At 45.7% G+C, this 16,116-nt stretch overlaps 1 protein-coding gene across 9 annotated transcripts in view; it reads left to right on the top strand.

Moving 5' to 3' along the window:
• The window catches only part of TRAPPC9 (trafficking protein particle complex subunit 9), a 732,314-nt gene that overhangs the window by 207,506 nt on the left and 508,692 nt on the right, over positions 1–16,116 (top strand). For all 9 annotated transcript variants that reach the window (XM_077944070.1, XM_077944072.1, XM_077944069.1 and 6 more), the window contains one exon: positions 2,125–2,277. In XM_077944070.1, the coding sequence (XP_077800196.1) occupies positions 2,125–2,277 (153 nt within the window). The remainder of the gene's footprint in view (positions 1–2,124; positions 2,278–16,116) is intronic.

Raw genomic sequence — 16,116 nt, 5'->3', positions numbered from 1 at the left:
AGCACACCTCCGGCCAGGAATATGTCTGCTTATTTTGCAGCTCAGTTTGTCCTCGTGTTCTGGAGGTAGCACACCACGTATCTGTTTTCTTTCATGGGGATTTTGGTCAAGCTCTCCGTCTGCCACTGAGCTCCTGGGAGGCTCATGTCTGGGTTCTCCGACCAGGTCTTCATATTTGAACGTCACCATGAAATATCTTCATGTGGGAGGTGAATGTGACTTTGGAATCATTTGGATCTCGGATTCTAGACTGATTCCGTCATTTGTGACCGTGGATAAGTGACTTCATCTCTTTAAAACTGTCTCCCTATTCAGACCGAAGACGCTCAGCGTAGAGAACTGGTTCCCAGAAAGGGATGGTGGGAAAGCAGCAAGTTCCTCCTGCCTCCTAGGCTAGAGGGGCACCAAGAGGAGGGCCTTTGCAGAGCCTGGAAGCTGGGCCCTTCCTGGTAGGAGGAGGGCCCCATACTCATGGCTTCCTGTCCCCTGTGATGGTCAGGAGGGTTTCTTGCCCTACCATGTGGGGACAGCCAGACACCTAGCACGTGACACAGGACATGTGCACCTGACAGCAGTTCATTGGTCACAGACACTCACAGCTGGGGAAGGAGGATTCCGTGCCATGTAGGGCCACATGGGGCTGCACTCAGGAACAGAGAGAGCAGCTGCCCAGGGGCTGGGGGGAGGCGGGCTTTGGGGTATGGAGAGGGAGGGCTGCCCCTGGCTCCCTGGGGAGGATGTGACCAGCTTATTTCAGTCCCTCCCAGACTGGCAGGGAACTGACACCCACTGCTCAGGATACACAGGGCTGCACCTGCTTTCCACGCCTAGGAAGCCTGCCTGGCTGAGGGACCCTGTGTCTGCAGGAGCAGAGTCAGGAAGGACTTGTGGTGAGGCCATTTGGGGCCCTCCCAGTTTCGCTGGATGTCAAGGTAGCATGTCATACTGTGCCTGGATTTTAGGAACTGGAGCTGGGGAGAGACACAGCTACTTCAGAGGGCACCAGCAATGGCCTCCCTGTGTCTCCTTCCTGTCCTCCTTCCTCCCGTGTTGCCTGAGGTTCTTACAGTGCTGTGGTCTTCTTGGTGCTTTTAGATAGTACTTTGTTGAATCTGTAAAATGACTCTGTGGTGCATTAATTGTTATCCCCGTTTTACAAGAAACCTTGACTCCAAGGGATCATTGGTCTCCATGGCACTTGAGTTAGTCAGTGTCAAAAAGGCACCAAAGTCAAGGCCATGTGACTCTAACATTGAAGAATTTTTAATTAAAGACCACGGTGTATGTGCAAGAAAGCAAGGGAAACACCTCTTCCTGGAGGCCTTTCCCAAGGTGCTGTCCTTAATTCTGTGATTTGATTTTTTTTTTTTTTTTTTGAAATGGAGTCTCACTCTGTTGCCCAGGCTGGAGTGCAGTGGCGTGATCCTGGCTCATTGCAACGTCTGCCTCCCAGGTTCAAGCGATTCTCCTGCCTCAGCCTCCTGAGTAGCTGGGATTACAGATATCCACGGGCACACTGGCTAAATTTTATTATTTTTTGTAGAGATGGGGTTTCACTATGTTGTCCAGGCTGGTCTCGAACTCCTGACCTCAAGTGATTCACCCTGCCTCAGCCTCTCAAAGTGCTGGGATTATAGGTGTGAGCCAAAGCGTCCTGCTTGGGTTTTGACTTTGTATTCTCTTTTTCTGAAGAGGTGTCTCATATTGAATATATACTTTCCCTACTACACTTGGATCTGTTTCTCTTTAAGGTGATGTAATACAGCAAATATTCATTGTGGAGAAATTTAGTTTAACTCTGATTTAGTTTATAAGAGCCAAACAGCATTTTTTTGGTCAATGAGAAGAAGTTGCTCACTAAGGCGTCAAGATGGCTTGGCTTGAGCTGGGTGCCTCTAGAGATGAACTGTTCTTCCTCCTCCCTGTGCCTTGTTCATAAACAGGGGTGATTGCCTTGCAGCACTTCCTGGTTCTGGAATGTTCTTGTCACTTTGATCTTATACATTTTAAAAGCTCTTCGTTTTCCTTTGCTTTTGAGAATGCATCAGAATTTTCTAGGGGACTGGTAAGTCCCATACTGCCTCAGTTACAACATCCTTATCACTGTCATTGTTATTATTATAGAAAAATTGTATGGTGACTTCTTGAGCTGGAAGCTGGAAGAAACCCTTGCTCAGTTCCCTTTGCAGCCTGGGAAGGTGGCCACGTTCACAATCAACATCAAAGTGAAGCTGGATTTCTCCTGCCAGGAGAATCTCCTGCAGGATCTCAGTGATGGTAAGCACTTTCCTAATTTTAATTAGCACGTCAGGGTCCTAGATACAGTGTAGCAACCCCCGTCCCTTGATGCCTGCTGTTTGCTGTTTGTAAGTCACTTGTCATTCATTAACTCAAGCTGCCTGAGACATCTCCTGGGCACTTTGTTAACAGAGAGTTACTGTATGTGTCTGAAGGTAATAAAAGTACTTTTTATCTAGCTGATTTAATTCTCACTCTTTATTATTTTGTATTCATTTACCAGCAGGTCATTCTAAATTAGTGGAATGTAAGAATTACTGCATTTTTTCAAGTAAAAAATGCTGTGATTCTTTAGACATCTAATTAGCTGTGATGATAAAGTTTTCCTTCAAAGTCTGATGATATCTATAAGGAGGTGGAGTGTGGAAGACATGGAAGTTTACATTTGTTGTAACATTAGGACTGATTAGAGATAAGATTCCATAGATTGGCTGAGTGTGGTGGCTCACACCTATAATCTCAGCACTTTGGGAGGCCAGGGTGGGCGGATCACCTGAGGCCAGGAGTTTGAGACCAGCCTGGACAACATGGTGAAACCCTGTCTTTATTAAAAATACAAAAATTAGCTGGGCATGGTGGTGCACGCCTGTAATCCCAGCTACTCAGGAGGCTGAGGGTAGGAGGATCATTTGAACCTGGGAGGCGGAGGTTGCAGTGAGTCGAGATCACGCCACTGCATTCCGGCCTGGGTGACAGAGTGAGACTCCATCTCAAAAAAAAAAAAAAAAAAAAAGATTTCGTAGATTGATTATGCCAAATTATGAAGCATTCATTTGGAGGCAATATGGAGTCTATCCGCCAACTCAGGCTCCCCTAACAAAATACCACAGACAGAACAGCTTAAACCATCAAGATTTATTTCCTCATAGCTCCGGAGACTGGGAGTGTGAGATCAGAGTGTCAGCCGTGGTGATTTTCTGGTGAGGCAGGGCCCTCTTCCCGGCTTGCAGATGGCCACCTTCGTGCTGCATCGCCACGTGGAGGAGAGAGGGAGCTCTGGTGTCCACCCCTTCTTACAGGGGCACTCATCTCATAGAGGGGGCTCCACCCCCATTGCTTCATCTAAACCTCATTACCTCCCAAAGGCCCCACCTCCTAAAGCTGCCTCATTGTGGGTTAGGCCTTCAGTAGATCCTGCTGGGGCAGGGGGAGCGCAGCTCAGTCCCTGGCAGACGCCCTCCGTAGAGTTTGCGCTCTGCACCCTCTGCAGTTCAAATAGTCAGCATGAGCTTCTTGTATAGCGCTGGTACTTGGTAACATATTCTTTTTATATTATTCACAAAAGTAGAAAAAGAGATTTAGGGTTGGACACATTAGAATATGAAAAAGTCAAGAGGATTTAAAATTATACCAAGACTTAAAAATGTCTGATGAAATGGATTTTGTTTGTTTGTAAACACCTTTATACCACTGAACTGCATTTTTTCTTTTTAATCAGTAGACAGAGGGTTACATAGGTTCTGACTTCTTTTGCCCAAGAAGGGGGTTTGGCAGAATAAATGGTGCCCAGCACCTGCCCCTGAAATACTTGGGACTGGATATTACACGAGGGGTATGTCTTGGCATGTGGACTCCAGGTAGCAGTGAGGGAATGGTGACCATGGTTTCTCGCATGGCCTGCTGGGGTCGTCTTATTCCTGAGGAACAGTGGGGAAGGCTTCTAAGGGGAAAGCTTGGCTTTTTGTGTTTTGGTTGTTTGAATTTACATGTTCAATGCAGACCTATTTTGCCCTGTTATTATTGTGCTTCTGCCTTTTTTTATAGAGTGGATGGGGGCATTCTCTCTGCCCTTCTGAGGTCAGAGAGAAAAACTGAGCAAAATTGCAATTTGGGACTTGTAGTCTGGGAATACCTTCTTCTATCTTTTAAAATAAAACCAAATCAGACCTCGAATTATGGTCACCGAGTGGTTTGTAAATGTGAGACTGGCCTGACCTCGAATTATGGTCATGAAGTGGTTTGTAAATGTGATTTGCCTGATTACTGGTCACGGCACATAGTGGTTACTCATGAGATGCCCCTTTATTAACAACAGTGAATAGGAGCTCTGGCTGGTTATTCACACAGCATGTGGCAGAAAGAGAATCTCTAGGTAAGTCTTACAGAGGAAACCAGGTCAAGTTTTATGGAGGAAAAGGTAGGCACGAAGAACCTCCCAGAGCTTGGTCCATGGAGGATGCCTTGTTATGTGCAGTTCAGTCTGAGGAAGCACGAGACCATTGCTGCACCCTTAAGCGAAGCGGCTTTAAACTCAGTGACAGAGGCTTATTCGTGGCCTCTGGGAACTGGGAGACGACCCCCTGTAGCTCACAGTCTAACAGTCTCAGAGACATCTAACGGGGGACCACATGTGGACCCAATTTGATTCTCAGGCATGGACTCGCATTAATTATGGTTACTGAAGTTAAATGCCGCTTAAAAAATTCACAGCAACCTGGATAGCTGTTGCACAAGCTGGGATCCTGGATTCAGTGTGGGCCATAGACAGCTGGAAGATAATTAATGTTTATTGAGCATTGTCACATGTTGTGTATAAAGACTGGGCTAGCCACTTTTTTTCTGGCATTATTTCTGTTTAATCTTTGTAAAAACTCTATAAAGTAAATGTTATAATTCCTATTTTATGAAAGCAGGTGGGAAGAATGTTCTAGCTTAAAGGAGATTGAAGAGATATAACAATCAAATGCTGTGCATGATCCTTAATTGTATCCTGGATTTAAAAATGACTTTTTTTTGGGACAATTGAGGAAATTGAATACTATAAGATAATACTATTGTATCAATGACAAATATATTGAGTATGAGAATGAAATTGAAATTTTAGCAGAAAATTCTTGTTCTTAGGAAATAAATGCAGAAGCATTTAAGAGTGAAAGATCAGGCTGGGTGCAGTGGCTCACACCTGTAATCCCAGCACTTTGGGAGGCTGAGGCGGGTGGATCACGAGGTCAGGAGACCATCCTGGCTAGCATGGTGATACCCCATCTCTACTAAAAATGCAAAAACAAAAATTAGCTGGGTGTGGTGGTGGCTGCCTGTAGTCCCAGCTATTTGGGAGGCTGAGGCAGGAGAATGGCATGAACCTGGGAGGCGGAGCTTGCAGTGAGTCAAGATCACACCACTGCACTCCAGTCTGGGCAACAGAGTGAGACTCTGTTTCAAAAAAGAGTGAAAAATAATTTGCCTGCACTTACTTTAATAGGGTGAAGGAAAAAAAAATACAGTGTGAATGTGAATCTAGAGAGAAATAAAGTAAAAATGTCAAATTATTAAAAATTAGTGGCTTTAACTATTTACAATACCAAATATGTGGAATCGACCTAAGTGGCCATCAGTAGTGAATTGGATAAAGAAAATGTGGTGCATATACACCCTGGAATACTCTGCAGCTATAAAACAGAATGAAATCATGGCCTTTGCAGCAACATGGATGCATCTGGAAGCCATTATCCTAAACAAATGAATGCAGGAATAGAGAAGCAAATACGGCATGTTCTCACATATAAGTGGGAGGTATGCACTGAGTCCTCATAGACATAAAGGTGGCAACAACAGACATGGGGGACTACTCGAGAAGGCAGGGAGTGAGGGGGACAAGGGGTGAAAAACCAGTTCTTGGGTACCACACTCACTGTCCGGAGGACAGAATCATTCATTTCCCCAACCTCAGCATCACACAGTATACTCTTGTAACAAACACACACATGTACCCCCTAAATCTAAAATAAAAGTTGAAATTATATTAAAAAAGTGGCTTTAGATAAAGAGATACAGATCTTCATTTCTCTTCTTGTAACTTTTCTGTAGGCTCGATGTTTTTCAAAATAAAAAATAACAATAAAAATATTTTGTGGCGCACCGTTTTGATATATTATTTTGGTTTCTAAGTGAATTTTAGAAATTGTTTCTAAATGAAACATCAGAAAGCAAATTATTTCCCTTATCTTCAGATAACTTGGTAGATAGCTATCTTCTTCATATAACTAGCCTAGGGTAAGAGAAGTCAACTTTTCACCCACAAAATAGGATATTCTTTTCCTATGATCCTTATAATACTTGAAATCTCTGATTTCTTGGAATTTTATGTTTAAAATTAGAAGTCCTGGAAGATGGTGGCAAACTGTCATAGGTTTTGAATATATGAACTATTCAGTCACATAGACTGAACAACTAGAAGAGAAAAACCAGATACCCATAGGCAAAAATATACAGCAAAACCAGATACCAGAGTATCCCCACAGACCCCCAAATATAAGTGGACAAACCACTAATAACGACACGGTTTCACCGTCTGCACAAGAGGAAGCTGGAAACACACACCCAGGGATCCCCAAACAGCCAGGAGATACTCATTGGACAGCTCAGTGGGCCAAGTTGAGAACAGCAGTTGATATGTGGAGGAGTTTTTATGTTCCAATAGCAGATGAGTGCAAGTAATTCCTCTAGAACAAAGCTGTGGAGAAGTGCAAGTAATTCCTCTAGAACAAAGCTTCTCCACAGCTCCTCACCTGTGGAGAAGCTGCTAGGAGCAGAGGTGAGATAGCAGAACCAAGGAAAGAGAAGGTCTGGCTGAAACTGGGGGAGGAGAACAGAGTTAAGTGGTCTAGAAAGTAATTTCTTATATTCTTGAGTACCAACTAAAAACACAGAAAACAGTGTGTAGATTTACTAGAATTAGAAGAGCTGTCCTGAATCTCCTAAACATTCATGAAAACTAATTTCATGTAAAGATGGTCAACAGAAAAGGATTATGGCCAAACTCTATGTAAAGTGATCCTAGTGAAAACATAAACAGTGAGATAACATACAAGAACATGCTCAAAAGCTGATAAAAATTACAAAAACCCATAAGGAGCTAAAAGACATGAAGAAAAAGTACAAAAGAATAACATAAACCTGAATGAGAAAAACTCAGAAATGAGATGGATATAACTCAGGAAAGAATTAGAAGAATTTTTTTTTTTTCCAGCAGTGTAGTTTCTAGTGAGTTACATATACCTGCCAGATACATTAAGGGAAGCAGAAGATGAAAAGAGAGGAGAAAAAAACAATTGAAAGAAAGATGATTAAAGAGAAAGTGACACACTTAGAAGCTAGGCAAAGAAGATCTAACGTACGTGCATGCATGCATACATCCATCCATCCATATATCTGCTATGAGACACCAGAGAAGGAAACTGAAACAATGGAGCCACAACATGTTAAAAACCATAATTCACAGAAAACTTTCTGTAAAAAAAAAAAAAAAAAAAAAAAAAGAAACAGAAACAACCCTTGAAACTATTGCATGAATGTGTACACTGTATACATGAAAATCTTGACCTAGAATGACCGGGAAATATTCTAGTTCTATTACTGGACTTAAAGAAAGTCTTCTGGGCTTTCAGACTCAAATAGCAAGTGATTTATGAAATAAAGAAAATCAGATTATCATTGGAGTTTTTGACAGCAGCAGTATTCCAGAAGTCAATAGAATAGCATGTATCTAGACTATGTCTAGTTACTCATGTAATGAAAATTTGAGCCAGAGATTTGTAGGCACAGCCACACTAACTTTTAGGTATACAGGGCTTTGACAAATTGTTGTCAACATGCAAGACTGGAAGGATTAAATTCTCATGGTTTCTTGAGGATTCTACTAGGGAAGGACAGCCAACATAACTAGAGAGACATTGTTATAAGGACTTGCGGTGAGCATTAAACATACAGTTGCTTGTATAGCTAAGACCAAAAGAGCATTCAAAGGGAGAAGATAGTATGCCATGGTAATCTGCTCTTACAGTATCCATCACAATAATTTAAAAGATAGGGGGAGCACAGGAAATCATATGCAAAAGTATTTTTTTTTTTTTTGAGACAAAGTCTGGCTTTATCGCCCAGGCTAGAGTGTAGTGGCACGATCTCAGCTTACTGCGATCTCCTCCTCCTGGGTTCAAGTGATTCTCCTGCCTCAGCCTCCGGAGTAGCTGGGACTACATGCATACGCCACCACACCTGGGTAACTTTTGTATTTTTAGGAGAGACAGGGTTTCCCCATGTTCGCCAGGCTGGTCTCAAACTTCTGACCTCAGGTGATCTGCCCGCCTTGGCCGCCCAAAGTGCTGGGATTACAGGCGTGAGCCACTATGACTGGCCCCAAAAGTAATTTTTAAACTGTTCTCCATAATTGTTTTGGTAGAAATAGTGTTAGTACTATTTTTCTGAAACTATGTATCAGTGTGGAGTAAATGATTAATTCTGTGATAATCTCATTCTATCATCTGAATCTAGTTTTGAACTAGGATTCTCATATGGAAGACAGGAAGTAACTGATGTCAGATTATGAGGTTAAGTAAAAACCTTGTAGTCTAGAATTTGAATAAAAAATATCAGTAAGGAATCATGAACTGTTTGAAAATCTGTCGATCTCCCAGCCTCGTACACTGTCCGAGTCTAGAAACGGACCCGCCCAGCAGCAGTGAGTGTTCCTAATGCCCACCTCCTGGTCTTGAAACACACTTTCTCACTCAGAGAAACCAGCGCTTCTCGGAGAAATAGCCAGTTCTAGATGTGGAGCAGGAAACAGAGCAGGAAGGTGATCTCGGATCGTCTTGTCAAACTTGCAGCAAAGGGGCGATTAGAGAGCATTGAGGTTGTGCCGAAGGGCCCCGCCTGAGAGGTGACCCCTGGCAATTTGAGCATCAATAAGGATGCGAACTGTGTTCCAGTCCATGAGTTCTCAATGCTGCTTGAGAGAATTGTTCACCCTTGGAAAATGATGGGGAAGCGATTTGTCATTTTGAAAATGGTAAGCAATGAGTATTTATTCTGCCTTTTCATACAGACCGTGCGATTGGACGATCTAATAACAGTTGATGAAGGGAGTCTCTCTTTATAGAAGTATTTGAGCTAACAATTGAGAAAAGGATGATAGAATTCGAATATCATCATTTTGCCATCCCTAATAGATTAATGGGTCGAGACAGTAAGCATCCACATAACAAAAGAAGAGACAGCCACACATTATGTTCCTCCTGCTGCGAGAACACAGCACCGTCTGTGAATCAGCAGTGGTCCAGAATCACACCTGAGGCTGATCAGCGCTCTGGCTCTAACTACTAATTTACAGGACTTCAGAGGGCAGAAAAGCTTGTTAAACTACACTGTGGGGACACAGTTGGCCGTCCAGACTCCAGGAAACCCCGCAGTCCATGAATTGGTTCCCTCAACAAGTAAATTATCAGGGGGGAAAAGGGATGAAGTTCTGGAGATGGATGATGGTGGTGATTGTACAACAGTGTGAATGTGCTTAATGCTGCTGACCCCATATAATTTACAAATGGTTAAAATGGCAAACTTTAAATTATGTGAATTTTACAGACACACACCACAAAAAAGAGATGAAAAGGCTATCTGTAGTTAGAGAGTTAAATGACACATTTAAAAATAGGCACAGCTAAACTGTAGTTTCATTACGGTGTGCTTAGGTGGTAAAATGGCAAGGAGAAGCAAGGAAGTGACTAGCACGAAGTCTGGGTGGTGGGCCCTGTGGGTGAGTGAGGACATCAGCATTGGGATGGGCAAATCGAGGGCTTCTAGGGGGCTGGTAAAATTCTGCTTCTGGACCTGTGTGGTGTTTTCTAGGGTGTTTGCTTCATAATAATTCATTAAGCGATACCTTTATTTTTGGCAGTTTTGTCAATCAGTGTTATATTTCATAATAAAGTGTTTTTTAAAAGAATAAAGGAGGTTGGGCGCAGTGGCTCATGCCTGTAATCCCAGCACTTTGGGAGGCCGAGGTGGGTGGATCATGAGGTCAGGAGATCGAGACCATCCTGGCCAACATGGTGAAACCCTATCTCTACTAAAAATACAAAAATTAGCTTAGTGTGGTGGCGTGTACCTTAATCCCAGGTACTTGGACGGCTGAGGCAGGAGAATCACTTGAACCCGGAAAGCAGAGATTGCAGTGAGCTGAGATCGCGCCACAGCACTCCAGCCTGGTGACAGAGCAAAACTCTGTCTCAAAAAAAAAAAAAAAAAAAAAAAAAAAAAAGGAATTGGAAACACCTTAGTAATAATACTTTTGCATAATAGCTTTCTCATCTGATGAGATTGAAAAATTATTTTATCCAAGAAGGTTTTCATGAAGGAATTATCTGGAAGATCGAGCCAGGCTGCTGCGTGTGCCCTCTTTGTCTGAGGGACGTGTTTGAGCACAGGGAGCTGTTGGAAAGACTGATAAATTAGTGTTTTGATGTTATTGGGATTGATGCCTCAGATGAAAACTGCCTTCGGGGTTGCTGTTTCTTGACAGTGGGATGAAAGCATCACCTGCTTTGGTTTCCTTTTCAATTAATTAATTATTTAATTTGGTTTTCTTTCTCTGTGTACTTTTTGGCTTTTGGTTTTATAAGAGAAATGTCAGCTTTCCCTGCTGACAGTTTCTGTTTGACATGATAATTAAATGTGGCATTTCAGTTTCAGTATGGAAAATAGTGATCCCTAGTACCACAGAATGAGACGAGACGGTAGATGTCAGCTAATCAATCTGGTTTACAACAGGAACCTGAGTCCCAGGAAGGTGGAATGATTTGTCCAAGGCCTCACACAGCAGCACCAGGGGCCCTGCCTGCTGCAGAGCTTGTCCTGCTGTTATCCACTCCTTCCTTCCCTTTGGGCAGAGGTCCCCAACCTTTTTGGCACCAAGGACCAATTTTTCAGCAGACCAGGGTGGCGAGGGGATGGTTTTGGGATGAAACTCTTCCACCTCAGATCACCAGGCATTAGATTCTCTTAAGGAGCGTGCAACCTAGATCCTTGGCGCGCACAGTTCACAATAGAGTTTGCACTCCTGTGAGAGCCTGAGGCCGCTGCTGAGCAGACAGGAGGTGGAGCTCAGGCTGTAATGCTCGCTAGGCTGCCGCGCACCTCCTGCTGTGCGGCTCAGTTCCTAACAGGCCACAGACTGGTACTGGGGGTTGCTGGCCCCTGCCTTAGGGAACAAACAGAACAGTATTTCTAGGTCCATCTTTGTGGTACCTATAACTTCTGGTTTGCGGGGAAGTGAATGTCACAATTCTGTTGGACAAATGGAGACTTGATTTTTTAAAAAATGGGGATATGATAGCAGTTCATGTAAGGAATCTTTCAGTCCTTGTCAGAGAGGAGGGTAATAGAGAGTGGGCAGCAAACCTGGTCCTGTAAGTCATCTGCTGCTTTTGTGTCTTGAGAAGGGATAGGTTGACTTTGGTGAGTAGTGTTCATTTTATCTCATGATTTGAACACCATGGGGAAAATATGCATATCTGTATCACAGGGCTCTCCCACTAAACATTCATTCATCACAACACAGGGGCAAGTGTGCACCTAGTTTTGGCTGTTGTCAACGTGCCACTTTTTTAAGGCTTTCCCCCACTCTTGTGTCCCTTCCTCTCAGCAGATGGTCTCTTTTCAAAGATCCACTAGAGGCCATCAGGCAGAAACCTTCTCTGCTGCCTCCTTTTCCTCTGGGATACACTTGTTTTCCCATCTGTTTCGTTCTGGAGGAAGATGGGGTCCTCCTCTCATCAGAGGTGAATCGTCCGACTTGTGTTCCGGATCAGGTATCCTTTGTCTTTGGTCTTTTGAACTTTCCCTTGTTTTTCTAGGTCATGGTCCAAGGACCACCTGCATCAAAGTGTCTCTGCTAAAATGCAGATTCCTCGGCCCACCCAGCTCTTCGACATCCCTTTCTGTGGGCGCTGGGGTGCGATCTGTGTTTCTGACCCATTCTCTGGGGAATGCTGCGTACCAAACTTTGAGCAGTTTTGTACCAGGCCCTCAGCCGACATGCCCAAACCCTCTTCTCAACCGTGGCTTTCTCTCTGGCTCCTCCTTACTCTTTCCCCTTCACTTTTTCATCCTTCTTATACTTTTCTGCCTGTTGAAATCAGGCTTTTAACCTCCCTCCCCCTCTGCGGTTGCCACTTACTCATCCTCGTGAGACGCCAGTGACTGGCCAGTCCTCCGGTAGGTGGGGAGCTTCTCTCCCCTGGTCCTTGCCGTGCCACACTGACTGTTCCCGACTTTCCTTCACTGCTGCATCCCCAGCTATGGATGTTCCTAACAGTTTTGTCCTTGATACTTATCTTACGCCATATTTTTCCTAAATGATTTCACAGGCTCTAACACGATGGTAATGACTCTGAAACGTCTATTTCTGGTCCTGAATTCCATGTCAATGTTTTTAGCTGGCTTTCTGACTTTTTCACCTGGCAGCCCCGAAAGCACCTCCAGTTCAGCCTGTCCAGACTCTGATGGATTGTCACTCTCTCCAGACCGGCTCACCTTTCTGGGTTTCCTTTGGTGGCAAAAGCCATCATCATCTGCCGGGAAGTGCCGGCGAGAGGCCTGGGGCTGTTCCGGATGGTTCTCTCACGGTTAGAGTTCCATCCGTTCTTCCCCAAGGCTCATCTGTTCTTTCTCTTAAACATCCCTCCATCCTCTGTCCCTCTTTGCCTTGGTACGCACGCGAAGCACCTTTTATCTGAGCCATCACAGGAGCCTAGTAACTCTTCTCCCCGTCACTAGCCTGTCCCTCTTGAATCCATCTTCTGGTATGTCTTAGAGTTTTCTCAAAAACAAATGTGCTCCTCACTTTGGTGTCTATGTCTCTATGTAATCTGCTCCCAATCTCTCTCTCTCTCTCTGTCTCGCTGCCTCTTTGTGTTACTGGGCCCTTGCATGCCCCACCCTGGCTCTTCCCTTCATCTGTGCTCTTCCCTCCACCTGGAACGTCTGTCTCTCTTTTTCTGCCAACCCACATCAGCCCCTCCCTCCTGCAAGCCCTTGAGTGTCTCCTCCCTCCATGTCCTGTGGCGGCAGAGCTCGGGCTCATTCTTCCCGGAGTCTCCCATGCAGCTGGCCTGTGCTCTCTTCTTTCCCAGGACGCAGCGGGGCCTGGTCAGAGCAGATTCTTGGCATACGTTTAGCAAGTGAGGGACGGAAGGCACGCTGCGAAGGCTGCCGAGTGTTCCTCACCCTGAGTTCAGAGACAGGAGAGCTGTCTGGCTGTGACGATCTGGTGTTGCTTTCTGAACTCTGAATGAAGGGTCTTTTAAAATCTTTTTAATTTTAATTCAATTTAATTTTATTTTTTTGAGATGGAGTCTCGCTCTGTTGCCAGGCTGGAATGCAGTAGCGCAATCTCAGCTCGCTGCAACCTCTGCCTCCCAGGTTTAAGCGATTCTCCGGCCTCAGCCTCCCGAGTAGCTGGGACTATAGGCGTGCACCACCACACCCAGCTAAGTTTTGTATTTTTAGTAGAGACAGGGATTCACCACGTTGGCCAGGATGGTCTCAATCCCTTGACCTCATGATCCACCCGCCTTGGCCTCCCAAAGTGCTGGGATTACAGGCATGCGCCACCACGCCCGGCCCAATTTTTGTTTTTGAGATGGAGTGCAGTGGTGTGATCTCTGCTCACTGCAACCTCCATCTCCCGGGTTCAAGCGATTCTCCTCCTGAGTAGCTGGGATGACAGGGACACACCACCACGCCTGGCTAATTTTTGTGTTTTTAGTAGAGACAGGGTTTCATCATGTTGGACAGGCTGGTCTCAAACTCCTGACCTCAGGTGCTCCACCTGCCTCGGCCTCCCAAAGTGCTGGAATTAGAGATGTGAGCCACCACGCCTGACCTGAATGAAGGGTCTTTGAACAGATCCTGACTGAAGATGAGCTGGATACCACCAGCAGGGATGCAGGTGACAGGGTGGCCCTGAATAAAGGCTGGTCTGGACAGCTTAGAGGACCCAGGAGCAGGAGGGGATCCTCGTGGGAATGGCAGGCTCAGGTAGGCTGTGGAAGGCCTGAAGTTCCAGAAGTAATTTGGACTTCATTGAAAGATACTGGAGAGCTGCTGACAGCTTTTTAAAAGAAGGCTGGTATGATGGGAAACTCTGCTTTAAGAAGGCAAGTGGGGCTGGGTGCGGTGGCTCACACCTGTAATCCCAGTGATTTGGGAGTCAGAGGTGGGAGAATCGCTTGAGCCCGGGAGTTTGAGACCCGTCAGCGCAGCAAGACCCCATCTCTACAAAAAATAAGCAAAATGAGCTGGGCTTGGAAGGCTGAGGCAGGAGGATTGTTTGAGCCCAGGAGTTCCAGGCTGTCGTGAGCTGTGTTGGTGCCATTGCACTCCAGCCTGGGCGACAGAGTGAGACACTGACTCAAAAAATAAAAGAAGGTAAGCGGGCTAGATTTGGGAGTGTCATCTGAGATTCACCTGGGTATGGCAGGCGGTAAGTGTAACCACCTGAAGTTGAGGCAGGACGGTCTTAACCAGGAGTGTGCCAGGTGTCCTGGAGAGCAAGAGGCGATGTGGACATGCAGTGGTAGGGGAGATCCCATAGCCTGGGGGATCAGAATTCTCCCCAGTCCTCCCCCCAGCGCCCCTGCGCACTGTCACCGTTGGACGCTGCTGGGTTTGCCGCACACAATTCAGTAGCAGGTCGAGTAGTTTCGTGAGCTCCCATTAGAATCTCTTCTGTCCGGCTGGAAAAATGCAGTTCTTTTTGCCTGAAATGCCTCATGCTTATCAGGCGAAAGACAAACTGCCTCTGGGAAGTTGGAATCAGTTCAGTTCTTTGTCCAGAATTGGGGACTAGGGGGAAAAAAACACGTCTATTTGGCATTTCATTATATTTTGCTTCTTCACAGTTTTATGATAATGGATGCTTCCCCTTATCATTGTGGTCAGGAATGAATGTTACTCGAGAGCCATCGCTCTTGAACGCATTGTATTCACTTCCATAACTTGCCCCTTCCCCCCTTATTGTACTCTGAAATTGGGACAGTTATTCAGTGTCTTTGTCCTCATCTGCTACTGCTCTTGAAAACAAATACTAATTTTTGGAATTCGTAGTCTTATTTTTTAAAGAACAGTGACTCATCCTGAATTGCCCAGAATTCAAAGACAAAGGTGACTGGAATCTTAATACCATAATATTTCTTTTTTTCTTTGCAATTTCTATTTGCCTGAGTTTTTCCCACAAACATGTGTTACTAAGAAGAAGGCCAGGGATTTCATGGAAACTTGGGTTCTTTCCTGAGACCAGAGAGCCCAGGGGCCGGCGAGAGCAGAGGACCTGGCGGCGTGCGCGTGCCTTGGTGTCGCTGTCCAGGCGCCTCCCACGCATCCCCTCCAGGGCGGTGAGGTGGATGCGGCCTCCATGCCAGTGAGTCCCGAGCAGCGGGAAGCACACCTGCACTTCGTGCTTCTCACTCCACCACCCTCATCTCGCGGGCAGGGCCGGAGTCTTGTTTTTTTGTTCCTAGCCCCTGGTGAGTGCATCTTCCTCCAATACTCTTGCTTTTCTTACTGCCTCAGGAGCAGCTCTCTGTCCCATTCAGTTGGAGATTCTTCCTTTTCCTCTTTACTGAGAAACACTGGAACTCCCGAAGGCCCCATCCGAGGCCCTCTTACACTTTGTTCCTGGGCTCCGTCTCTCAAGAGGGGCCTCGTGTGCTCAGGCGGCTCAGCGGCCCTCCACCCCCAGCTGCCTGCCTGCCTGTGGGCTCCTGATTTGAGGGGGTTGAGGGAAGCGCGTCTGGGTGGAGGCTGGCGTGGGGCTTCCCTCTGTGCCCTCACACTGCTGCCGTCTTCATTGTTCTTCCCTCTGCTTTGACTCCGTGAAACAGAAAGGGAGAATGGCCTGGTGCCCCCAAGCCAGCTCCAAGGAGCGGCTTTCTCCGGGGCCTCCTCCCTCTTCCCGGTGAGCTCCTGGTGGGAAGCCCCTTGGTCTGCAGCTCCCGGGCCCCTCCACTCTTGCCAGCCCACCCTAGCCTTGGGCAGTTCCTG

The sequence above is a fragment of the Macaca mulatta genome, chromosome 8 (genome assembly GCF_049350105.2).
Source record: "Macaca mulatta isolate MMU2019108-1 chromosome 8, T2T-MMU8v2.0, whole genome shotgun sequence".
In the NCBI taxonomy this organism is placed as follows: domain Eukaryota; kingdom Metazoa; phylum Chordata; class Mammalia; order Primates; family Cercopithecidae; genus Macaca; species Macaca mulatta.
This window is presented reverse-complemented; position numbering and strand designations above follow the sequence as displayed.